The sequence below is a fragment of the Pseudophryne corroboree genome, chromosome 4, assembly GCF_028390025.1.
Source record: "Pseudophryne corroboree isolate aPseCor3 chromosome 4, aPseCor3.hap2, whole genome shotgun sequence".
Classification (NCBI taxonomy): Eukaryota; Metazoa; Chordata; class Amphibia; order Anura; family Myobatrachidae; genus Pseudophryne; species Pseudophryne corroboree.
In genome coordinates, this window is record NC_086447.1 from 529,762,400 (window position 1) to 529,789,561 (window position 27,162).

Genomic DNA, 27,162 nt, shown 5'->3' on the forward strand with positions numbered 1-27,162 from the left:
TTCGCTGCCTCTGTGTCACAGCAAAGCTCCTTAAAATAAATATTGGTCACCACTGTATAGAGATTTCTGAGCTAGATTTATTAATTGGTGGACTACATGTTCTGAGAAGGCTATTCTGGCCAGGGACATGTTCTTTGTGACAGTGTGGGCAGTTGTTGGAATATTTAAATATGCCTGAGTGTCCTTAGCTTTCTGCTGCCTGAGGTAGCAGCTGCAATGTTGCCCTTCTCATACTTTCTTTAAACTACCATTTACATTTGTATAACAGTTGTGTATACTTTAATAGCCTAATATTGCCTAATATTGCAATCACTGGTACAGCAAAGCAGGCAGGGCATGAGTAAATGAGGACGGAGATGTAGGAAGGAGAACAGTGGCTAAGGGCTTTTTAGGTGAGTGAGATGAGTTTGACCTTGATTCTGGTTAGGACAGGCATCCAGTGGAGGAACTGAAATGAGGTAGCAGATGTGTTAAGGATAAACTGAAGAGGGGAAGGCTGGTGAGGAGAAGCTTGTAGTAATAAAAGCAAAAAATAAGGCAATGAATGAAAGTTAGAAAAGCTACTAATGTGTGAGAGGCCTGATCCTGGAGGTGGGACTGAATGTGGGGGTTTAATGTGATTGGTGATGAGAGGAGGATGAGGATAATGATGATTATGATGATAATGATGATAAGAATAATATTTATTATTATGAGGATAATGAAGAATTATGATGGGGATTAATTAGGTATGATGAGGTGTTAGTAATTGATGTATGAAGGGCATGATGACCAATGATTGAGGAATAATGAAGAAGTATAAGGGTTAATAATTTTAATGCTTTTAGATGATATGAGGTTAACCACTTGCCTGAGATGGTCACACAGATGCAACCACACCAGGCTGCGCTTTTCCTGACATAGTCGCACCTGATGCGACCATGGCAATGAAGCTGCTGCAGGCCATCTTCTGGCAGCCACTGGCCCTGGTCCACCTGGTTAGCCCCTCAGCAACCTCTCCCTGGCATCCCCTTGACCGCCTGGGCTACAATAAACCAGCCAATCTTCCTGCAGCCTGAACTCTAGGAGCTCAATGGAGCTGCAGGTGGCTCTCCACAGCAACCCAGACTGATCGGCAATCCTAATAGGATCGCCCACATGCTGCACCAGGCTCCCTGCTACAGCGTAACCACCCACCCCCTCCCAGGCAGCTGAGATGGGCAATCACCCACCCCCTGCTGGTGATTGGTCTTCTTAAATTATACTGAATCATGTTTATTTATCTTTTTACATAATTTCATCAACAAAACAGTGGGACTAGACAGTAGACTTCTTGACTGTGTAGGACTAGGTATTAATACTTGGATCATGGAGGCCACTTTATAGGTCATTGGTTGGGCTTCATCTTGAACACTCTGTACAGTTTTGGGGACAATGTCCCCTAAAGTACAATAATAAAACAGATAAATAGTGCAATGGTTGCATATTGTATGTGGAAAGACTAGAAAAGATGAACATGTACAGCTTTGGGGAGAGAAGGAACACAAGGGAAAGGATGATTGAAAGGAATGATTCTAAGACAAAGTGATAGGCATAGGGGTTCGGTAGAGTTCGTAAACAATCATAAAGTTGGCTTGTCTGTATTGACCACTTTGACATTCATCATTTTGGCTCTGATATGTCACCATGATTAGAATGTCGACAAAATGTTCCTGTGATTTTCTGTGACTTACCTGGCCCAGCTGTTCCTGAAGCAGATCTGGTGGTGAGTATCATTAACCCCTGATCTCCCCTCCCACAGCCTAACTCTAACCCTCCCTCTCCCTCTAGTGCCTAATCCTAACAACTACCGCCCCCTTCCCTCCTTTAGCCATACCCTAACCCTCCACTGCCACAACCTAACCCTCTACCGCTGGTCCATGCAGAATTTCAACACATTCCTTGTCGACATAATGACTGCATCATGTAATATGATTCCAGCAGTTATGGGTCTTGTAAAGACTTTTTATTAAGAACCAAATCACCAGATATTAGTGGCTAAATGAAGCTGATCAGCAACTTAAAACAAACAAACAAACAAACAAATCATATGCCCTGAATTTCAGAATTGTCAAATTGCAAATCCGGGTCTGGATCCCAATATCAAAGCCAAGGCAACAAAGTTGAAGGAGGATGTTACAGACGCTGGCGCAGATTTATCAAGCCTTGAAGAGTAATTAATTGCATGGTGATAGAGTACCAGCCAAGCAGTTCCTAACTGCCATGTTACAGGCTTTGTTTGCAAAATGACAGTTAGTAGCTGATTGGTACTTGATCACCGTGCAATTTATGGTAAATCTGGGCCCTAGTAACAGTTAAATATGTGAAAATATAGCCATTTAACTGCTGCAGTTAGCTCCTTAAGTCCTGTTGGAGAGAGTGCTATACAGTGTCTTGCTTAAAGTATTCACCCCCCTTTGCATTTTTCTTGTTTTGTTGCCTCATAACCTGGAATTAAAGTGGATTGTTTGAAGGTTTACATCATTTCATTCACAGAACATGCCTACAACTTTGAAGATTTTTTTATTTTTTTTATTGTGAAGCAAACAACAAATAGGACAAAATAACAGAAAACTTCAGCGTGCATAACTATTCACGGCCCCTAAAGTCAGTACTTTGTACTTTTGCGGAAATTACAGCTGCAAGTCGCTTTGGATAAGTCTCTATGAGCTTGCCACATCTTGCCACTGGGATTTTTGCCCATTCCTCAAGGCATAATTGCTCCAGCTCCTTCATGTTGGATGGTTTCCGCTTGTGAACAGCAATCTTCAAGTCTGACCACAGATTCTCAATTGGATTGAGACCTAGGCTTTGACTAGGCCATTAGAACACATTTAAATGTTTCCCCTTAAACCATTCGAGTGTTGCTTTAGCAGTATGCTTCGTGTCATTGTCCTGCTGGAAAGTAAACCTCCGTCCCAGTCTCAAATCACAGACAGACAAACAGGTTTTGCTCAAAAATATTCCTGTATTTAGCACCATCCATCTCTTCCTCAACTCGAAACAGTTTCCCAGTCCCTGCTGCTGAAAAATATCCCCACAGCATGATGTTGCCACCACCATGTTTCACTGTGGAGATGGTGTTCTTGGGGTGATGGGATATGTTGGGTTTGTGCCAGACATAGAGTTTTCCTAGGAGGCCGAAAAGTTCAATTTTAGTCTCATCTGACCAGAGCACCTTCCTCCATACATTTGGGGAGTTGTCAACATGCCTTTCGGAAAACTCAAAAAGTGCCTTCTTATTTTTGACACTAAAGTAATGGCTTTTTTTCTGGCCACTCTTCCATAAAGCCTAGCTCTGTGGAGTGTACGGCTTTTTATGGTCACATGCGCAGATACACCAGTCTCTGCTGTGGAACTCTGCAGCTTCTTCAGGGTTACCTTTTGTCTCTTTGCTGACTCTCTGATTAATGCCCTCCTTGCCCGGTCTCTGAGTTTTGGTGGCCGGCCCTCTCTTGGCAGGTTTGTTGTGGTACCATGTTCTTTCCATTTGAAGATGATAGATTTGATGGTGCTCTGGGGATCATCAAAGATTTGGATATTTTTTTAATAACCCAATAAACCCCATCGCAGGGCAAGGCCGCCCAGTATGCTACCCCCCACCCACCCACTGCAATCGCAATTCAATTAGAGTGTGGTCGCAGAAACTATGGTAGCCAACTGCTGAAGCAGCCTGGCTGTGATGGCAGGAGTCCCAGCGCCATTTTTTCGTTCAGAGCGGCTGCATGTGACGACAGGCCGCCGACAAGTCCTCTTTTTTCCCAACACCTCCCCAAAATCGCTCTGTCGCCCCCCCCCCCCGCGAACGCCTCTGCTGTCAGTCAGGCAGGTGCATTCGCAGTTAATGCAGGCTGACTGCATTAACTCCACGTGCAGGACAGGACCTGCACATGCACGCTAGCCCCTAATATCAAAAATGCGGTTGCGATGTGACCTGAATCAGGCCCTTGGTCAGGATTAATGGTGTCCTAAATGCTGAGAAATACGAGCAGGTCCTTATCCATCATGCAATACCATCAGGGAGGCATCTGATTGGCTCCAAATTTATTCTGCAGCAGGACAATGACCCAAAACATACAGCCATTGTCATTAAGAACTATCTAAAGTGTAAAGAAGAACAAGGAGTTCTGGAAATGATGAAGTGTAAAGAAGAACAAGGAGTTCTGGAAATGATGATATGGCCCCCACAGAGCCCTGATCTCAACATCGAGTCTGGGATTACACAAAGAGACAGAAGCATTTGAACACGCTGACAGCCACAGAAGATCTGTGGTTAGTTCTCCAAGATGTTTGGAAATACCTCCCTGTCGAGTTCCTTTAAAAACTGTGTGCAAGTGTACCTAGAAGAATTGTTGCTGTTTTGAAGGCAATGGGCGATTTGATTTAGATGTTGAAAAATTGATTTGATCTAGATCTCTTCTGTTCTGTTAACTATTAACATTTCTATTTTTTAAAGCATTCTTACCGTGTGTGTGTGTGTGTGTGTGTGTGTGTGTGTGTGTGTGTATATATATATATATATATATATATATATATATATATATATATATATATATATATATATATATATACACATACACACACACACACACACATCGAATAGGCAGCACTCACATGTAGACAAAGTGTAAATGCCGGTGCCTTCCTAGAAGCCCGTGCAGGGTCCATGATACACCATACATAGATTATATATATATATATATATATATATATATATATATATATATATATATATATATATATATATATATATATATATATACACACACATTCATTCATACATACATACATACATACATACATACATACATACATACATACATACATACACTCACCACTCATAGGGTGGGGTGCATGTAGCCCATGGCCACCAACCCACATACAAACAGAAAGTTCAGCACTCACCATAGCAAGCTCACTTATCCTCACAACATCAATAAATAAATGATGGGGGTTTAGTTAATGAATTGGCCAGTGCACGGAAGCCTGCAAACCGCTCGCCAAGGTACCCCACCTTCTTGCAGGTCCTACACTATCACAAAGTCTCAAAAATTAAAACCTGGCAACTGTATCACACATAATATAACTGCACACATGCCCACTAGGTTTATTGATGTTGTGAGGATAAGTGAGCTTGCTATGGTGAGTGCTGAACTTTCTGTTTGTATGTATGTTTGTATGTATGTGTATATATATATATATATATATATATATATATATATGTGTGTGTGTGTGTGTGTGTGTGTGTGTGTGTGTGTGTGTGTATATCTATATCTATATATATATATATATATATATATATATATATATATATATATATATCTATCATGGTTTATTTTCTCCATGCTGTTTTCATTCTGGAAACTCTAATGCATTCCAGTTTGTACATTTACATGACTCCTACATTTATGCAATGAGAATCTGTATCTTACGGTCAGAAATCTACTCTGTGTAGAAAGCAAATAGGCAATAACTAAATCCAACAGTAACCACCCAGCATAATCACCTTACTACCTTGCAAGCTACATGTTCCCATAACATTTTGACCCTTGCCAAGTGTTAACTAGCTAAATCCTGTACATAACTTGCCATTAACATACAATATTGATCCATCTTCAGGGCATGGGTTATTGTTGATTGTTTCATACAGATGTGTCCACTTACATCTTTGCTATTTTGCTCAATTTGGCACAGCATGCAAAACACGGCTAAGCTGTTTTTCACGAGTAGCGAGTGGATGGATTTTAAAATTTTTGTTTGCCATAATACAATATGTATACCGTAACATATTAAAGAAGCAAATTAAGAAAAATCACAAGGCATGGCTAAATTTTTGAGTCTATGGCAGCCTTTTTCAACTGGTGTGCCGCGCGACCAGTTGCTTAGTGTGCCGCCGCACGGACCCGATCACTGCCGCCAGTAAGAGCTGTCACCCGCCCCGCCGCACGGACCCGCTCAATTCCGCCATTAAGAGCTGTCACTGGCGCTACCCGCCCCCGCTGCACAGACCCGCTCTCACTGTCAGATCTCCGCACGCCGCCGCCCGCCTGCCTCACAGACCTGCAGCATCCTGTTCATATCCATTCCGCAGAGTCAGCCGGACCGTGACCTATGACTCACCATAGGTCACGGTCCGGCTGTCTCTGCGCCCGCCCACTCACATGCTGCTCTGCTTGCTGATCCGTGGTGAGTTCCAGGCACCCTTCACCGCTATATATTATAAGGGGGAACTGGTGTGTGGAATTACTAAGGGGGGGGGGAGCTGGTAAGGGGGAAGCTGGTGTGTGGAATTACTAAAGGGGAGGGAACTGGTAAGGGGGAAGCTGGTGTGTGGAATTACTAAGGGGGGGGGAAGCTGGTAAAGGGGAGCTGGTGTGTGGAATTACTAAGGGGGCAGCTGGTAAGGGGGAAGCTGGTGTGTGGAATTACTATTTGGGGCATGTGTGTGGAATTACTAAGTGGGGAAGCTGATGTGTGGAAATATGAGGGCATGTATGGGGCATTACTTGGGGGGGTGGCGGTGTGTGGTATTACTGGAGGCAGGTGTGTTGCATTAAAACAACCGATGGTGTGCCTTGGCAATTTTGAAATCTTGTTTAGTGTGCCACGAGTTTAAAAAGGTTGAAAATCACTGGTCTATGGCATTCAAAACCGTGCCATACATGGCGGGATATAGCAAAGATATATGTGGACACACATGGCTGGCTGGCAATGTCTTCTGCTGCTGTTGAGAGGAGAGCACAGCATGCGCCCCTCTCCTGCCCTCAGTCCAGTCTCCGAGTCCTCCTTCGGTGGCATCCTGTATATTAGATTTGGCGCCGGTCCGCAAGCCAATCAGGGCTCGCGGTCCGGTAGCGGCAGCTCCTGATTGGCTGCCGGTCCACGAGCTCTGATTGGCTCGTGAACTGCGTCAGTGCATGCCGCCTCGGGACTCAGGAGTGACTGGGCAGGCAGCAGAGGCGCATGCTGAACTCTCCTTTCTCCAACACCCGGTGTCTGCAAGGTGGTGGTATGGCGTACCGGCTGGGAATTTCTTACCGGTACACCGTACCGCCATACTTGCAGCACTGCTCCAGCCAACTTCTGTATTTCCAGCTCCAGCCCCTTGTCTCTCCAGCCCCCTTCTGTATCACCAGCTCCATAATTTTCTGGATACAATATAAACTGTCCTGTGAAAAGCATGAGAGCCGCAAGCCAGTCTAACTCTGAACTGGCTGGGGAAGGTGCAGGAGGGCAGAGGAAGCCCAGGTCTGCCTCCCATCTTCACAGATTCTTCAGTCATGTGTGGGAGGGATCTGCCCACATCCCTGACTGACAGAAGGAGGAGAGTGACCTGTGAGAGGTGCTCTGCTGCTGGAGTGCTGCTTTCCATGCCGCCCTCAGCAGGTGTATATGTATACATGTGTGCATGTATGTATATGTTGGATACACACCTGATAACTAATGTCTGATAACTAATAGTTAAACTGATTTGGGATGAATGCTGACTGGCAGGGGTTCACAAGGATAAGTACTGGATACTAATACAATGGCCCCCATTTATCAAGCCTTGGAGAGTGATAAATAGCACGGTGATAAAGTACCAGCCAATCAGCTCCTAACTTACTTGTCACAGGCTGTGTTTGAAAAATTACCGTTAGGAGCTGGTTGGTTGGTACTTTATCACCGTGCAAATTATCACTCTCCAAGGCTTGATAAATCTGGGCATATATGTTATGGTATGGTACCATAGTAGAAAATCATCCATTTTTGTTCCATTTTTGTCAAATACACAACAGTCAGTTATGCAGTAGGTGTGTGGATTTGTATGGTTGGTAATATACAGTTTTACCATTTCTGTACAGTTTGATTCATTGGAGCACACTCTGGTATATTTACTTTTAGGGGTATATCCACAGAAGAAAAGAAATTGCCCATAGCAACCAATCAGATTCTACTTATGATTTATTTAGCACCGTCTAGATAGATAGTAGCTAGTATCTGGTTGCCATAGGCAACATCTCCACTTCTGAAAACCTGCACTTTAGTAAATATACCCCTTATTCTTGTCTTAAGTCTTCTAAATGTAATAATTGAGGTAGTTAATGCATCAAGGGAAAGCGTGTGTGTGTCTGTTTGCTGTGCATAGATTTTTTTCCATAAAACTTTTTTTGATGAAAGGATGCCAGAGAAAGATGTTCTTAGTTTGCAGTTAAGTGACAAAACATGTCATACAAGTCTGCAGTATAGCACTAAGCAGATCATACATTCATGTCCCTCAAACTGTCAGGGCTCAGAAATCAAGCAAATGTCAGTCTTGTAGAGAAAGACGAGAGGGGGCTGACTTTAGCCAGAGCCTTTAATCTTTGTCTGTGCGTGTGTTTGTGTGCAAGGCGGAGAGAGACACTCTGGATCAGAAGTACCATGGGAAAGATCCTCTGGAATGTCCCTACCCCACAAAACAAGATGAGAGGCACCACTATACATTTTTGAAGAATTTAGAGAACTGATGTTCCTAATTTTTCTCTGCTGTACTATTTAATTTCAGACATTGTGGTGTATTATATTACCAGCCTCTCTGTCACACATTGTGTTACCACTTCAGCCTTCTGTAACACAGTGGTCTGCTCTGTTTTACTTGCATCATACTAGTGGAGATGATTTACCAGCAGGACAAACACGGTCCAAGTTTTGTCCCATGATGCTGCTGTGTTTGTTGTGGCTGTGATACATGAATCCTCAATCCATTATAAATATAATTATGTAACTATTCAAGTGAGCCAATAACTGTGCTGTCTGTGCATTATATTATATATAAGAAGCACAGATGGATTAAGACCCTATGGGGATTAACAATACTGGAGGTATCCGGATGATACTGGAGGTATCCGGTCGAGAGGTACAAAGGACGATAGATGAAAGGTTGACCAATTCAAAAGGTTGTCATGACAATGGTGGATACATAAATGGTCGACACCTGTTTTGGGGGTTTTCCACATGTTTTCTCAACTTTTTCTTGATTTACTATCCATTTGGACTTCTATTAGGAATAGTAACCTGTGACAGGCTAAGCTGAGAAAGCCATCTTGCCTGAAGCATGCCGAGCCTACATATTTGTACTGATGGAGGTCACATAACATGAAATATATAAGATTTGGACCAAAAACACAAAATAAAACATTTTTACCTTTCGTACCTACTGTATCTACCTTTCATCTATCGAACATTAGGTGTCGACCTAATAACGGTTCACCATAATATTGTTGATCCATTGATCCACACCCAATACTGGCTCCCATCCCATCTCTGCTGGTTTAAAATAGCATACACATAGAAATAAATTATGCTAGCACAGATCCCGCACAGGGCCCTAGATGGGAGAATCGGTTGCATGATGGCTATGGCTAGGTTATGATAAGGAGCTTATTCTTATGGGGCCCATACACTTGTGAGATATCTGGTAGAACCGTTCAATTTTGACCGCATCTGTGAGATAAATCGCAGGATTGTATGCATGCCGGCTGAATCTCGCATCTTAAGATATTATGTGCTGCACTTACTATTTATTGCATCACAGTTCGATCGCATGTGTTTTTAAAAACACATGCGATATATCGCACTGCGATGGGCACCCGCCGGCAGCTCCCACTCGGCGGTGACATGCCCATCACGTGATTACCATGTGATCTATCGCATGATCGTATGGTAATCACGTTGCGATGCCCCGCATTGTTGCGTCGCGGGGCATCGCACAAGTGTATTGGGGGCATTACACTGCCTCCAAGGATTACAAACCTACAAAATCATCAGAAGTCAGCTGCAATAACGTCAATAAGTATTTTTCAGATATTGGAGATTACATGTGTTCTACCAGCTTTTCTTCAGTTAAAAACATTTTATTTATATATCAGATGTACAGTATAGGCCCTTTAATTATCTGCCAAATATAGAACCATTCTAAGTGTTCAGCGAATATACAGTATCCATTTTGTCTGCCATGTACATCCCCTTTAAGTCCCACCGTATGGCCTACTCCCAGTTGTCCAGCATATAACAGTCACTTATTTGCCTGACACATACACAGACTTACTAATTGTCATATAAGGCACTTGAAAGGTTCACCATAAGCAGTCATCCATTTGTTCACAGGTGGCGTTATAATGAATTAGGGCTTGTTTGGTTTTGAGTTCTGTTACCTTGCCCACTTTCTATTGTGCTGAAGAAATGAAGGATTATATAATGTATATTTTAATCTTTAAGGGAATATTTTTAATGACCATATTTTGCATTTTTTAAGGTTACTTTGATGCACACGCACTGGCTATGGATTTCATGAGCATCGGTTTTCGAGAATGTTTAACAGAAGTTGCAAGATATCTTGGCTCTGTTGAAGGCTTGGACACATCAGACCCTCTCCGAGTGCGACTGGTTTCTCATCTTAGTACCTATGCCTCACAAAGGGAAGCGATAGCAATGACCTCATCAATGACACATCACCAGCATTCCCTGCATCCTCACCATTGGGCAGCAGCATTTCACCAGCTTCCTGCTGCTTTGTTACAGCAAACTGGACTCTCTTCTGTTGATAACCTACCTTGCAGGCTATCCACAAACACAGAGCTGCCACCAAGACATGGCTCTGCCCTGCTCACCGCTACTTTTGCTCATGCAGATGCTGCTCTTAGAGTGCCTTCTGTAGGCAGTGTGGCTTCTGGAGTTCCTCCACTTTCTACCTCCTTGCTGTCACTTTCAGCCACCGTGCACGCTGCAGCTGCTGCTGCTGCTCATAGCTTTCCCCTGTCCTTTGCTGGAGCATTCCCAATACTTCCACATGGAGCAGCAGCAGCAATGGCAGCTTCTGCAACAGCCATTACTTCTCCTTTGTCTGCAACATCCAGTCCTCGGCAAACAAACTCCAGTACAAACAGTAAGCCATACCGGCCTTGGGGGACTGAAGTAGGGGCATTTTAACTTGCTGCTTTTTTAAGTGGATTTATGTAAATCTTGTGTAGGAACAGTGCCCTCCGTAAAATAAAATAGTGTCTGAAAGGCACAAATGATTTGTGGACTTATAGAATACATAACAATGTTACTGTATATGTTACTTCTAGAACTTGGATTTCACAAGCACTGTTACATCTCTAAGACAGACTTATTAGAGAGTTCACTTTAATCTGTTGTTGGCTTCGCTACTCCACATGTGTAACTTGGGACAAGCTGACCTGTTACTAGTGATGTCCGTGTTACCTGAACACAGAACGTTTCTATCCAATATTACTTTCCAGGTGGTGTACATGGTAAGATTGTTCCCGGGCCTAGAAGTTCCCACAGTATCCCTGGATAATCTGATGTCCTGTTTTCCTGTTTTACCATAATTAATTTCATGTATTTTTTACCAACTGTGCCCGATATAAATTCAGAACCTAATTATTGCTTATATAAAACTTCACAGTCAATGCGGGATTTACCTAGAATCAAAATCCCGACAACCGGTGACCGACGGTCAAAATCCCAACATGGTCAAAATACAGACAAGGTCAAATTACCGACATTTAAAATACTGACAAGGTCAAATTACCGACATTTAAAATGTCGACAGGTCAAAAAAATCGACTTGAGTTTTTTCATGTTTTTTTTAAAAAAAATTATCGAAACCGACTTGTTCATACTTTACCATCCCAGTGGACCTGAAGGGGGACTTTAATAGTGTGACGATCGTAGCGAGGCACCGTGCCCAAAGCATGGCGAGTGCAGTGGTACACTTATACAGTGTCCATTTCAACCTATGTCAACATACACACAAAAAACAATGAAACTTGTGTCGACTTTTTGACCTGTCGACATTTTAAATGTCTGTATTTTGACTTTGTCCGTATTTTAATTGTCGGTATTTTGACCTTGTCAGTATTTTGACCTTGTTGGGATTTTGACCATCGGTCAATTGTTGTTGGGATTTTGACCGTCAGTATTTCATACTGATCTAGTCACTGTACCCAAATCCACAGCTCTAATAAATTAGCAATCACAAAGCAGATGGTTTTATAATATATGTAGAAATTGTCAGTAATCACCATTTCCTGGCCAAGTGTGATTCCTATTGTAGAGAGAGAGCGCTGTTCGTGAGGATATAATTTTTTCATTCAATAAAATGTATTATTTAACACTGAAAATAAACCAACTTAATAGACATGAATAAAAACATAAATATATACATATTTTTATGTTTTTATGTCTCTATTATGTTTATGTTTTTTAATGTCTATTAAGTTTGTTATCTGTATTAAATACATTTTATTGAATGAAAAAGTAGTATCCTCATGGACAGTGCTCTCTTTTATGCATTTTAATGAAACTATTTTGTGGTACAGCGCCTCAAAAATTTGTAGCTGCAGTCTGTGACGGTAATAGTTACTTACAAAAATATATATTTGTGTACTTCACATTGATTTTATTTTTGTATTACTGTAGAGACATGATGTACAAAAAGGTTCTGAGCCACAAATTAAGTTCTCTCAATACTATGGTTATATTTTAAAAGTAGTGAAATTTAGTTTCTAGTTTTATATTAGTTCCTGAGTAAGGGAGCTCATCCTGAGTTGTGCGCAATTTCCTGTTCTGGTTACATGATATTTCTTTATCAATACAAATTACAGGTTGAGTTTCTCAAATCCAGAAGTATTTGAGATTCTTTGCATATCATAATGAGAGATCTTGGGGATGGGACCCAAGTCTAAACACAAAATGGATTTATGTTTCATATACACCTTATACACAGCTTGAAGGTAATTCTATACAATATCTTTAGTAATTTTGTGCATTAAACAAAATTTGTGTACATTGAACCATCAAAGAGCAAATCTCATTTGTGCTCAAAAATTTGAGAGACTCATCCTGTAATACAAATTATTAAACTTACATTAGAGCAATAGAGTGAAACATAAAAAAAAAACTTGATTAAGAGCCATAATAACGCTTGGTAACATTTAAGGTAAAAACATTCATGACAAACTTCAAAGTATAATAGACAATTGATTACAGAGCCTTGTTCTGATAATCTAAACCAGTATCTCCAAACTTCAAGGTCCGTTATTGAACCACCGTTCAGAAATCTTTCTACATGTACTGAAAATTTGGAAACCACAATAACAAACTTTGGTATTTTTTGTTCTGTATAATATTTGTTTTAAGGGCTGGACCCATTTAAAATACAATGCTAGACAGAAATGCATTTGCACAAGGGCCAGGTATGACGGCCCTAAACTAGTAAATCTTGTGTATTTTCTTGGGAGTAATTTAATCCATTAACTGTCAAATCTAATTATTCAAGCAAATGTTCATCTTCTTCTATTTTCTTGTTCATTGTTCTAGACAAAGTTTCCAAAACTTACTTCATTTGTTTGATTTAATAGAAAGCAGAAGACTGATCTTAGCTTATTCATTCCTAAAACAAAATATTTAAAGCATGAATCGTTAAGAATGTCACACTAAGGACGGCCTTTGTTGTATATGTTTCAAACACACAAAAAAAATTAATTGAGTAATGCTTACTACATGGGATAAGTAGATTGGCAAATATTGTACTTGTTAAATTATGCACGGTAATGAACGTCTCATTATTAGATTGTCACAGTATTTAATAACATTCAAGTATGAGCACTTGTGTTAGCGCTCACGCCAATACATGCGAGCTGGAAGATGCAGTCTTTATATTGATGTCTTATACTGTAAAATGCAACTTTCATCTTCCTTTGCTGGAGTGATAGCTGTGCACAAACCAGATGCAAGGCTTGCACTACCCGGAGACAGTTTTGTTTTGTTTTTTTAAGAGGGATATTTGATTGTTGTATTCCATCCTACGTAACAATTCTAATGTGATGTAATATTAATTGGAGTTGCGGAAGGAGTTTATGTAGAGCTAATGAACCAACATGACTATATCAAGTCGCGCAAAAAAACATCCCGTGTCAGTGACCCAGTTAGTTCGCACATCAGAATTTTTCCCTTGTTTAATACAAGTATGTACTTTGTAAAACCATATGCAAAGATAAGTGTCTCTTTTGACTAATACAGTATAAGACAATTACTAGTATTTATATATAAAAGATTGAGGTGTCTATTCATGAAGCCGTGAAAAGAGTGGAGAAGTGTGCCTGTGGAGAAGTTGCCCATGGCAATCAATTAGCTGCTCAGTACAATTGTATAGTATTCAAATTAGAAATGTTACTTCAATGCTGATTGGTTGCCATGGGCAAATTATCCATTTGTCACTTCTCCACACTTTCACTGCTTCATGAATTACTGCTTACTAAGAACTAGGAAGTCTGGTTCTTATATGAATGAAGAGATCTAATATAATGTTGGCAGTGGAGGGGAAGACTGTTCCTTGTACACTATATACTTATTTTGTGACACTCACTTAATGGACACTGCAGTCAGCCTCTTTTCCTCAACAATGGCAGATAGTAGAGACAAAAGCTTGCACCGAGCTGCAGTAAAACATAAAAACCTTGGGGGTAATTCTGAGTTGATCGCAGCAGCAAGTTTGTTAGCAGTTGGGCAAAACCATGTGCACTGCAGGGGGGGGGGGGGGCAGATATAACGGGCAGAGAGAGAGTTAGATTTGGGTGGGTTATTTCACTTCTGTGCAGGGTAAATATTGGCTGCTTTATTTTTACACTGCAATTTAGATTTCAGTTTGAACACACCCCACCCATATCTAACTTTCTCTGAACGTTATATCTGGGTTCCGGTATGAATGGTCGACCATGTTATGGTCGACCACTATTGGTCGACATTGACATGGTCGACATGGACACATGGTCGACACATGAAAGGTCGACACATGAAAATGTCGACATGAGGTGTTTTTTTGTGTCGTCTTTTGCGTAATGTGACTGGGAACCCCAATTAGTGCACCGTGTTCGCTCGCCATGCTTCGGGCATGGTGCCTTCGCTCCGCTACCGCTTCGCTCGGCACAGATTACCGTTCCAATCGTAGTCCACGTGGATCGTAAAGTATGGAAAAGTCCCCCCCCCCCCCCCCCAAAAAAAAAGTTAAAAAACTCATGGCGACCTTTTCATGTGTCGACCTTTCATGTGTCGACCATGTGTCCATGTCGACCATGTCAATGTCGACCAATAGTGGTCGACCTAATGACTGTCGACCATAACATGGTCGACCATCTGAACGGATACCGTTAGCCCAACTGCTAACAAACTTGTTGCTGCGATCAACTCAGAATTAGGCCCCTTGTCAGAGCTCTAAAATAGATCAATCTATGGCAACATTTACGTATATGTTTGTGAATATTAATTGCTGTTCTTTTATAAGTCAACTTGTATTTGAGGTTTAATATTCCTTTAAAAAGACTCTAAGGGGGAATTCAATTACTCACTGTAAATTACTGTGGGTAAAAAGGGAGGTAGCCTTGGGCTTTAACAACCCCTGGCTATTCAATTGCACTTCCCTTTTCACCCAACAGTCTTGTTAACGCTTGTTTAAATAAGCGTGTTAATGGGTGAATCTGTGAAACATTCATGGATGCGCGTGTTAATAGAGTTGTGGTATCCGTTAACCTGCAGGTTATCTGATTATTTTTTTTACCCGCCTCTATTCAGAGGTGTAAAAAAATAAATCCCCTGTAAGGGCTGCTGGCATTGCCTAATTGAATATCCCCAGAAAATTACTTAGTTTGCAGTAAATTGCTGCAGCTAATTGAATTCCCACCTAAAACTTCAACAGTTACAGCACATACTAATTTTGATTATTTGAAATATGCTTATTATACTGATAACGGCAAAAGAAAGATTGTCTGTCTTCCATTCATGCACTCCTGTTTTAACTGAAAGCTAACGTCCATTCCCTAGAAAAGCCTTCATAATGTCATATAGACTAGAACAAGTGCCCCAAAGGCCCCTGGAATAAGTTTTTTGGGTTCCCCAGATCATTACATGCAAAATATTCTATTGGGGATATTCTTTTGGGATCTGCCTCTTTTGGACTCCCAGGACAATGGGGATTAAGCTAATAAAAAAATAAAAAAAGATTTTTCACTACTTGTGTAGACTTCAGAAACCACCAAAATATAATCATCCGTGTGGCTATTGATCTGTCTTCCTTCCCCGCGGTGCTTGCTAGATGTACATGTGAAGCAGGTCATGTATTGTTTATAACTGAAAAAAAACACAGCATGTTTCATTATGCTCCTCATTTCTCTGCTGTGTGGAGAATGCAATAAATGTTAAACATTATGCAAGCTATACTTAAAATATTTGTTTTATAAATACTGTGCACTAGTATTTAGCTGTTTATTTTGTGCATTACTTTGTAACCTTTTCTATGCCAACAAAAAAAACATATTTACATATTATTGATTAAATGAAGTATTTTTATTTACTGACAATGTTATGGTGTATGTTTCTTTTGATACAAGGACACAGTCCACAGAAATGGACCAACATACTGCTTGTAAACACGTTTTTATTTAACTACTGTATGTATCATTGTGTTCTTAAGATCTTCAAGATAATAGCATTTACTGACTTTTGGCTGCTTTTTGGCAGTTTATATAGACTGCTTATCTGATCTCGCCAAAACTCATTACACGTCAGACTTTCAAGATGCCAGTAAATAACCGCATATAGGGGATTATTCAGAGTTGTTAGCGAACCAAAAAAGCACACTAATGGGCAAAACCATGTGCACTGCAGGCGAGTCAGATATAACATGTGCAGAGAGAGTTAGATTTGGGTGGGTTATATTGTTTCTCTGCATGGTAAATACTGGCTGCTTTATTTTTACACTGCAATTTAGATTTCAGTTTGCGCACACCCCACCCAAATCTAACCCTCTCTGCACATGTTACATCTGCCCCACCTACGGTGCAACATGGTTTTGCCCATTAGAGTGCTTTATTTGGTTTGCTAACAACTCTGAATAATCCCCAAAATACAAGTAGCCAGTACATGGTTAATATACTCTAAAAATAGGAAAGTTCCACTAGTGCTGGTATCCTTTAATAAAAAATGTAATGATTTAGTAAGACATCTATTTATTGTACAATCTTACAATCATGATTGATCTTGCAAACTTTGTCAGGGACGTAGAGACAAAATGATAACTGCACTTTACTTTAGAGAATATTCTCTGCTCCTTGGAATATATAGACATATATAGATATCTCGGAGGTTCTGTAATAGATTCAGACTTTGTTCCCTTGCAATTGTCTTTCTGCTTTAGGGTGTGTAACTTATGTATGTCTGATTACATAAAGGCCACTGGAATAGCTTAGGAATGTATTTATATGCCTTGTGGTTTGGGGGGGGGGGGGGGGGGGGTATATGTACCATTATTTTGTCTTTGACAAAATAAATCTATAAAAGAAGAAGCTATAAGGCAATATTATCAAGTTCATATTGCACTTACCAGTAACACTGCTAAAGGGAACTTGTGTAGTTAATCCATTAAATATTGCCAAATCGAAAACCTCAAAATACCAAATACCATATCCAACCTAAGTAACCGTTGGAAAACTGTGAGTTGCAACATTGGATAGTTCAACATTATTTAACATAGCAACAAAACTAATAATGACATTTACAAAAAAATAAATAAACCGAATGCTAAGGCAAAAATCTAAGCATAGTTTAATTTGGGTTGGGTATATGTTACTGCTGCTGGGTATCCCGGCGGTCAGCATACCAACCGCAGGATCCTGGCGGGGAGGTGAGTGTGCCGACTGTCGGGATTTAGAGGGGGGCGGGATGTAGCCGTCGTAATGTGATTGGCAGTCTCCTGTCCAACTGTCACATAACTACATCCCTTTAATTTAACCAGATACCAATAATAAAAATGTTTCCTTTCAATTTACGTTGAAGCATAACCTGTAATAGAATACAAGCGTTTTCCCATGGCTTCACTCGCGTGCATGTCTGTTAATGCTCAGCAGATCTAATTTTGACAGTTGTACCATCTAATATTGTAATTTAAACAATATTTGCAGTTTTCCCTTCATGGATTAACACAAAAAAGATGCTTGGGGCTACTAATTTGTGAGCAAGTCACATAAAGCTGCCCATGGGAGAAGCAGCTGGTCCTGAGATCTACGCCTGCAGCCCTGAGCGTTTTTCCTTGCAACTTCTTGATTGTCATAGCGAAGCAGATGCTTGCAGGAAACTGCAGACGCTTGAATTGAAAACTTGTTGGAGATAAGCGGTATAAACTGTCTCACCTGCGCCACATCCCATTAGAATCTCTGCCTCAATTAAGTTCCTCTGCATAGCAGTCACTTTAAGCCTGGTTCCATTGCATAACTTGGGCAGAGTCAAGTTCCACAGAAGCATGATCATAACACCAACTTTTAGTGTGCCGATTGTTAAGCGTCTGCTTTTTCTTTTATTGCTCCTCTCCCTAATGTCACATGTAGAACATACATACCCGAGTTCCTTTCTAGTCACTAAGATAGACAATAGTGAAAACGCCATCCAAATTCATCAACTAGTGTTTGCGTGATGCCAGAACGAACAGAATTTCCGAAAAAAATGTTTGTCACTATAGTTCATAAACAGTCCCTAGAAGTATATTTCTCATGTCCTAGAGGATGCTGGGGATGCTTCAAGAACCATGGGGTATAGACGGGATCCGCAGGAGACATGGGCATTTTAAGACTTTAAAAGGGGTGTGAACTGGCTCCTCCCTCTATGCCCCTCCTCCAGACTCCAGTTAGATTCTATGCCCAGTGGGACTGGATGCACACTGAGGAGCTCTCCAGAGTTTCTCAGAAAAAAAGACTTTATGTTAGGTTTATTATTTTAAGGGAGACCTGCTGGCAACAGGCTCCCTGCATCGTGGGACTGAGGGGAGAGAAGCAGACCTACTTCAAGGCTCTGCTTCTTAGGTTACTGGACACCATTAGCTCCAGAGGGTCTGATCACTAGGTACGCCTAGATGCTCGTTCCTGGAGCCGCGCCGTCAACCCCCTTGCAAAGCCAGAAGTCAGAAGCCGGGTGAGTAGAAGATCAGAAGACTTCAGTGACGGCGGAAGATTTCAGTGATGGCTTTGAGGTACCGCGCTGCGCGCCATGCTCCCACATACACAGCGGCACTGCAGGGGGGGCGCCCTGGGCAGCATAAAACCTCAATAGCAACTGGCATAAGAGTATACAATGCCTGGGCACTAAATACAGACCCCCGCCAGTATAAATATATAAAAATAAGTGGGACTGAAGCGCGCCATTAAGGGGGCGTGGCTTAGCCCTCACAGCTCTAACCAGTGCCATTTTCTCTTCACAGCTGCAGAGACGCTGAGCCTGGCCTACCACACTGCTCTACAAGTAACAGGGTGCAAAACGGGGGGGGGGGGGGGGCACAGTTGATTTGGTGCTATTTTGTTGCCAAGCGCTAACAGGTCTGGGCAGTATATTACACGCTTCAGAACCGGGATAGGTGCTGGATTGTGAGCTGGCAGAACTCCCTCTGTTTCTCTAACAGGCTTTGCTGTGGGTCTGTCCCCTATAGCCCAGTGTGTTGTGGGTGTCGGTACGAGTGTGTCGACATGTCTGAGGCTGAGTGCTCTTCCCAGGAGGAGGCTGGAGTGGGGACAGAAAAGGCTGTGGGAGTGACCGTGTCGGCACCGCCGACGGCTGATTGGGTAAATGTTTTGAGTGTTTTGAATGCTAATGTGGCTCGATTGGATAAATCTGAGTCTCAGAACCAGACATGGAGAAAATCCATGGAGGATGCATTGTCGCAAGTTCAGACCCCCTCGGGGTCACAGAAGCGGTCATTTACCCAGATAGCAGATACAGATACCGACACGGACTCTGATTCCAGTGTCTACTATAGTGATGCCAAATTGAATCCTAAACTGGCTAAGAGCATTCAGTACATGATTGTGGCGATAAAGGACGTATTACATATCACGGAAGACCCTGCTGTTCCTGATACTAGGGTCTGCATGTTTAAGGGAAAGAAACCTGAGGTGACGTTTCCTCCCTCTCCCTCTCATGAACTGAACGCTCTTTTTGAAAAAGCTTGGGAAAATCCTGACAAGAAGTTACAGGTTCCCAAGAGAATTCCGATGGCATATCCGTTCCCCTCTGGGGACAGGGAAAAGTGGGAGTCAACTCCCACGGTGGACAAAGCTTTGTTGCGTCTGTCCCAAAAAGTGGCGCTTCAGTCTCCTGACACGGCAGCTCTAAAGGATCCTGCGGATCGTAAGCAGGAAAATACACTAAAATCCATTTTTGTCACTACAGGTACGCTGCTCAGGGCTGCCGTTGCATCGGCATGGGTGAGTAGCGCTATTGAAAAGTGGGCAGATAACTTGTCATCTGATATAGATTCCCTGGACAGGGATAGCGTTCTTTTGACACTGGGTCATATCAGGGACTATGCAGCTTATCTAAAGAAAGCTGCGAGGGATACTGGACTTTTGGGATCAAGGGCCAATGCCATGGCAGTCTCGGCTAGGAGGGCATTGTGGATTCCTCAATGGAATGCTGATGCTGACTCTAAGAAGTCTCTGCCGTTTAAAGGTGGTGTCTTGTTTGGTGACAGCCTCACTGACCTGGTATCTACGGCTACCGCGGGTAAGTCATTGTATCTACCTTATGTCCCTGCACATCAAAAGAAAACACCCCACTGTCAAATGCAGTCCATTTCGGCCCAATAAATACAAAAAAGGACGAGGGTCTTCCTTCCTACGATAGGAAGGGGAAAAAGGTCACAGGCAGTGGCAAGTTCCCAAGAGCAGAAGTCCTCCCTGGCTTCTACAAAATCCACCGCATGACGCTGGGGCTCCACTGCGGGAGTCCGCACCGGTGGGGGCACGTCTCCAACTCTTCAGTCAGGTCTGGGTTCGCTCGGCCCTGGATCCTTGGGTATTAGAAATAGTAGCCCAAGGGTACAAATTGGAGTTTCAAGACGTGCCCCCTCACCGAGGTAGTATGCGCTGCAATACTAAAGCTGTGTCAAAATCAAGTCATTGTCACGGTACCCCCGTCACAACAGGGGGAAGGCTATTATTCGAGCCTGTTCGTGGTCCCGAAGCCGGATGGCTCAGTCAGACCGATTCTGAACCTAAAATCCCTCAATTTCTATCTAAAAAAATTCAAATTCAAGATGGAATCTCTCCGAGCAGTGATCTCCAGTCTGGAGGAGGGGAATTTTATGGTGTCGGTCGACATAAAGGATGCCTACTTACACGTCCCCATATATCCTCCACATCAGGCTTATCTGAGGTTTGCTGTTCAGGATTGTCATTACCAATTTCAGACGTTGCTGTTTGGTCTGTCCACGGCTCCGAGGATTTTCACCATGGTTATGGCGGAAATGATGGTTCTCCTGCACAAGCAGGGAATCACAATTATCCTGTACTTGGACGATCTCCTGATAAAGGCGAGATCCAAGGAGCAATTACTGAAAAACGTTACGCTCTCCCTGACAATTCTGCGACAACATGGTTGGCTCCTAAACTTGCCAAAATCACAGTTGGTTCCGACAACACGGCTGTCATTCTTGGGTATGATTCTGGATACAGAATTACAGAGAGTTTTTCTTCCAGTGGAAAAGGCTCTGGAAATACAGAACATGGTAAAACAGATTCTTCAATGCACTCGGTTGCTGGGGAAGATGGTGGCGGCCTACGAGGCCATTCAGTTTGGCAGGTTCCATGCCAGAGTGTTTCAGTGGGACCTGTTGGACAAGTGGTCCGGGTCTCACCTGTACATGCACCGGAAAATAATCCTATCTTCCAGAACCAGAATCTCTCTCCTGTGGTGGCTGCACAGTTCTCACCTCGTAGAGGGACGCAGGTACGGGATTCAGGATTGGATCCTGGTGACCACAGATGCAAGTTTTCGAGGCTGGGGAGCAGTCACACAGGGGAAAAATTTCCAGGGAAAATGGTCAAGCCAGGAAGCTTGTCTGCACATAAACATTCTGGAGTTAAGGGCCATTTACTATGGCCTTCTGCAAGCGGTACATCTTCTTCGCGGTCTGCCCGTCTTGATTCAGTCGGACAACATAACAGCAGTGGCGTACATAAACCGCCAGGGCGGAACAAAGAGCAGAGCGGTGATGGCGGAGGCCACAAAAGTTCTTCGCTGGGCGGAGAAATATGCAAGCGCTCTGTCAGCAGTCTTCATTCCAGGAGTGGACAACTGGGAAGCAGACTTCCTCAGCAGACACGATCTCCATCCAGGAGAGTGGGGTCTTCATCAAGAGGTCTTTGCAGAAGTGACAAGTCGTTGGGGAATTCCTCAGATAGACATGATGGCGTCTCGCCTCAACAACAAACTTCAGAGATATTGTTCCAGGTTGAGGGACACTCAAGCAATAGCGGTGGATGCCCTGGTGACACCGTGAGTGTTTCAGTCGGTCTATGTGTTCCCTCCACTTCCACTCATTCCAAAGGTGATAAAGATCATAAGAAGAACACAGGTTCAGGCGATACTCATTGTTCCGGACTGGCCAAGGAGGGCCTGGTATCCGGATCTTCAAGAATTACTCATAGAAGATCCCTGGCCTCTTCCTCTATGAGAGGACCTGTTACAGCAAGGACCGCGCATGTATCAACGCGGCTGCGTTTGACGGCATGGCGGTTGAACGTCAAATCCTAGCCCAAAAGGGTATCCCCAGTGAAGTCATTCCCACATTACTTCAGGCTAGAAAAGCAGTAACGGCGAAGCATTACCACCGTATTTGGAGAAAATATGTGTCTTGGTGTGAATCCAAGAAGGCTCCTATGGAAGAATTTCAGCTGGGGCGTTTTCTCCATTTTTTGCAAGCAGGTGTGGATGCGGGCCTAAAGTTAGGCTCCATTAAAGTACAAATTTCGGCCTTATCAATTTTCTTTCAGAAAGAATTGGCCTCCCTTCCAGAAGTTCAGACCTTCACATCCAACCTCCCTTTGTGCCCCCAGTGGCACCATGGGATCTTAATGTGGTGTTGCAGTTCCTGCAATCTCATTGGTTTGAACCTTTACGTAAGGTTGAGTTGAAATTCCTTACTTGGAAAGTGGTCATGCTGTTGGCCTTGGCATCCGCAAGGCGGGTGTCTGAATTGGTGGCTTTGTCTCACAAAAGCCCCTATTTAATCTTCCATGCAGATAGAGCGGAGTTGAGAACTCGTCAGCAATTTCTGCCAAAAGTGGTTTCATCGTTTCACGTAAACCAGCCTATTGTGGTGCCAGTGGCTACTGACACCTTGGCGGAATTGAAATCTCTCGATGTGGTCAGAGCGTTGAAAATCTGTCGCCAGAACGGCTCAGATTAGGAAAACAGAGGCTCTGTTTGTCCTGTGGGCTCACAACAAGATTGGGGCTCCTGCTTCTAAGCAGACTATTGCACGCTGGATCTGTAATACGATTCAGCAGGCTCATTCTACTGCGGGATTGCCGTTACCGAAATCAGTAAAGGCCCACTCTACCAGAAAGGTGGGCTCATCCTGGGCGGCTGCCCGGGGGGTCTCGGCATTACAGCTTTGCCGAGCAGCTACTTGGTCGGGATCAAACACCTTTGCAAAATTTTGCAAGTTTGATACCCTGGCTGATGAGGACCTCTTGTTTGGTCAATCGGTGCTGCAGAGTCATCCGCACTCTCCCGCCCGTTCTGGAGCTTTGGTATAGACCACATGGTCCTTTTGGAGTCCCCAGCATCCTCTAGGATGTATGAGAAAATAGGATTTTAATACCTACCGGTAAATCCTTTTCTCTTAGTCCATAGAGGATGCTGGGCGCCCGTCCCAGTGCGGGCTGTATCTGCAGTTATTGGTTATGGTTATACACATGTTGTGTTGAGTTCAGTTAGTCTGTGGCTGATGTTATTCATGCCGTTGCATGCGTTGTTGTTGAATGCCATGTTGTACGGCGTGTTTGAGGTGTGAGCTGGTATGTATCTCACCTTAGTTTAAAAATGAAATAAATCCTTTTCCTCGAAGTGTCCGTCTCCCTGGGCACAGTTCCTATAACTGGAGTCTGGAGGAGGGGCATAGAGGGAGGAGCCAGTTCACACCCCTTTTAAAGTCTTAAAATGCCCATGTCTCCTGCGGAATCCGTCTATACCCCATGGTTCTTGAAGCATCCCCAGCATCCTCTACGGACTAAGAGAAAAGGATTTACCGGTAGGTATTAAAATCCTATTTTTTATTTTTTTTAAATTGCTATGTACAGAAACAACCCTTATAGTTTTATTATTTGTATAGAGTATACAATATTATGTTTTGTTCAAAGAAATGTACATATGGTTTATACATTCTGTGTTTGTTTCCCATCCTCAGTCTAGGTCCATATTTCTACAGCAATGAGGGCTTCACTGGATCAATGTCTTGTAAAGATAAGAGCTTTGGTTTTCTCATCTGTTGATGGTGCTACTGTATGTCTACTGGTACTGGAGAAAAGCAAGGAAGACACAGAATTTTCCTGCATTGTCCCAGAGTGCACTTCTTTGCATTCTGCGCATGCTCCGTGACTGGTTCCAGGTGTCTTTTGCATTTGCGAAAGATGTTACTGAGAGGAGCAATCACAGTCATGCAATCTAATCAAGAGGTGCAAAAAAACACCAATATTTTGGGGTGCTTTATCATCACTTTTATTAAAAACAAATCCTAACTAGCTTAATGTCTCATCTATTGTGCAAGACTCCTGATCTTTTATAGTGTCACTTTCACACAGAAGCCAGGGGTTTGATCCTGTTTTTTTCCCTTGGGGTTTTAAACACTAGTCCCAGCTACTACACCCCTTTCATACTGCAGCTTGTACCCAGGTTATTCCCTGCAACCCAGTGTAATCATCAGAAGTGGACATCACAGGCTGATGAGTCATGAGTCAGCACTCCTGATCAACCAATCGGCTACATTTAAAAATCTGGGTTGCACCCTTTCAGATAGCTGGCAACACGGGTCGGACCCTGTAGTAATCCTGGTAGTGAGCAGTGTCGAGGTACCATCAATTTGGACCGAGGTAGACCATTTCACACTGAAAGGCTTTCCACAGCAAATTCCTGGGTCAAATTCTCTGTCTGAAAGGGATATTAAAGAGTGAATACAATCCAATAACATGTTAAGCTTTGTTCATTGTTGCAACATAGATAAAAACTATCCAACATTAATGTTTTGTTTTTTTAAATGGGTGTGGTATGTTATGTCAACACCAGAATGTCGATGTTATGTCAACTTGCACAATGTCTGCAGTGTGCATGTCGACAAAACATTTACTAGTCTTACATCTCTAATCCCGTATGGTTGACATAATAACAACATATCATTTAAAACATGGGCAGCAATAGTCAAAGCATAATACAAATGCTAAAAGCTTCCACGTTATATAAAACATATCACAATGTACTTTGCCAGTTGCAGTGTAACACAAACCATCAAATTCCTCCCTTGTCAATGTACAGAGTTTACTGAATATGCCTAAAAAGAAATCCATACTGTGGTAATAGTTGAATAGGAGAAAGTTCATTTGTTCACTCCAACCTTACCCGTGGTTCGCACTGTGCAACTCCACCTCATTTCAGAAGAGTTCACAAGATGCAGATGGGAGTAGATTTACACCGTCATGCTAATGGCTAATCAGTAATCAGTGTATCTGACATCAATCAATCAGAGAAATATGAAGAAGGGGAAGGGTTTGGTATGACAAGGGTATGGTATAATTGGGTATTGCCATAGCCAGGGCTGCCATCAGAATTTGTGGGGCCCGGGACTGATATAATAGGCAGCCCCCCTCCCAAAAAAAATCAAATAAAGAAATATATCTATATATATATATATATATATATATATTCCTGTACACATAGCCATGAAAACATATTATGCCCCTGTACCCGTCAGGGGTTCTGCTCGTCGTCAGGGCCAGGATCCCCCTACCTGGCCGCCACTGCCGGCCACTGTTCACGGCTGCCCCCTCTTCAAGAGCAGCTGCTATCTATGGCCCCGTTCACTCCCCTCCCATGTCCGCAGCTCTTGATGCCCGTTGTCCGCCACGTGCAGCAGACACTCAGTATTCCATATGGAATACTATTGAAAATGTAACCCCCAAAATGGCTGCCGCCTCCTCTAGCATATTTAATAACTGTTTCCGCTAAGGGCAGCAGGCATTTTGGGAGGGACATATTCAATAGTATTCAATACAGAGTACTAAGTGTCTGCTGTACTGATGCGCCGGGCATCATGAGTAGCAGGCGGGGCCGGGGACAAACAGGGGCCCATTGCACAGCAGTGGAAATATCGGCGGGTGGTATAAGCGCCCCGGGCCCTCTCCTCTTTGTCAGAGTGGTCGGGCCTGGGACAATTATACCCCCAGCATCCCCTTGATGGCGGCCCTGGCCACAGCCGTCCAATCTCGGGGCTACATTGTCCAGTTCATACTCAATCACTTGCCACCTCATCTGCAATGCCCTTTTTCACATATATTACTTGCTACCTACAGGTCACCTGTATAGTTCATGTTGTAGTGTATGTACTAGCAGTAAAAATCTCCAGCAACTGTTGCAGCGCCGTTATCAACATCCTTAACCACTGAGCCACTTATAAATGAATGTAAGCCTTATTTTAGTCTAGGATCTTTTTTCCTATCTCAACACCAGCTGTCAACTGAAAATACATTCAATGGGAAGCAACTTTTGTTTCCAGTAAAATCTTTTTTTGAAAGAAGGAATTATTTATTACAACCAAAGAATGTGCTTATATCCATACAGTTGGTGTGTGTACATTGTGTGAGTAAATTTTATAAAATGATATGAAGGCATCCTTCCAACTTCTTTAGGGTTGGCTTTAAAAACTTTGATCCAAGTGAAATGCTTTTGTCTGGAGGCTATCTTCTTGTTAAGAGAAAAGCCACAATGAATTCCTAGCATTCTGCTTATGCCTGTTTTTACATTTGTAATCCATTTTCATCATTAATATAACCGCACGCACAGACAACCCTCACCCAACATGATGTTTCATAGCATGCGACGCCAATCATTTAACACATTTCATACATTTCATGAAAAGTTGGTTGGGTGTCTGTTTTTTATCTAAAAGACAGGGGGAAAAAAGACTTCCAAATGACTTTTCAAACAATTGAATACCCCCCATAGAATCATAGGACTAAGAGTAATGTATGTACTTACAGGGATTGTGGGACAAGTGTGTGTAGGGCACTTTGAGCTATTCAGGGG

At 42.7% G+C, this 27,162-nt stretch overlaps 1 protein-coding gene across 3 annotated transcripts in view; it reads left to right on the forward strand.

Moving 5' to 3' along the window:
* Positions 1-16,400, forward strand: part of HEY2 (hes related family bHLH transcription factor with YRPW motif 2) — a 50,598-nt gene extending 34,198 nt beyond the window's left edge. For all 3 annotated transcript variants that reach the window (XM_063917274.1, XM_063917273.1, XM_063917275.1), the window contains one exon: positions 10,295-16,400. In XM_063917274.1, coding sequence (XP_063773344.1) covers positions 10,295-10,968 — 674 coding nt within the window. In that variant the 3' untranslated portion in view covers positions 10,969-16,400. The remainder of the gene's footprint in view (positions 1-10,294) is intronic.
* Positions 16,401-27,162: the final 10,762 nt, after the last annotated feature.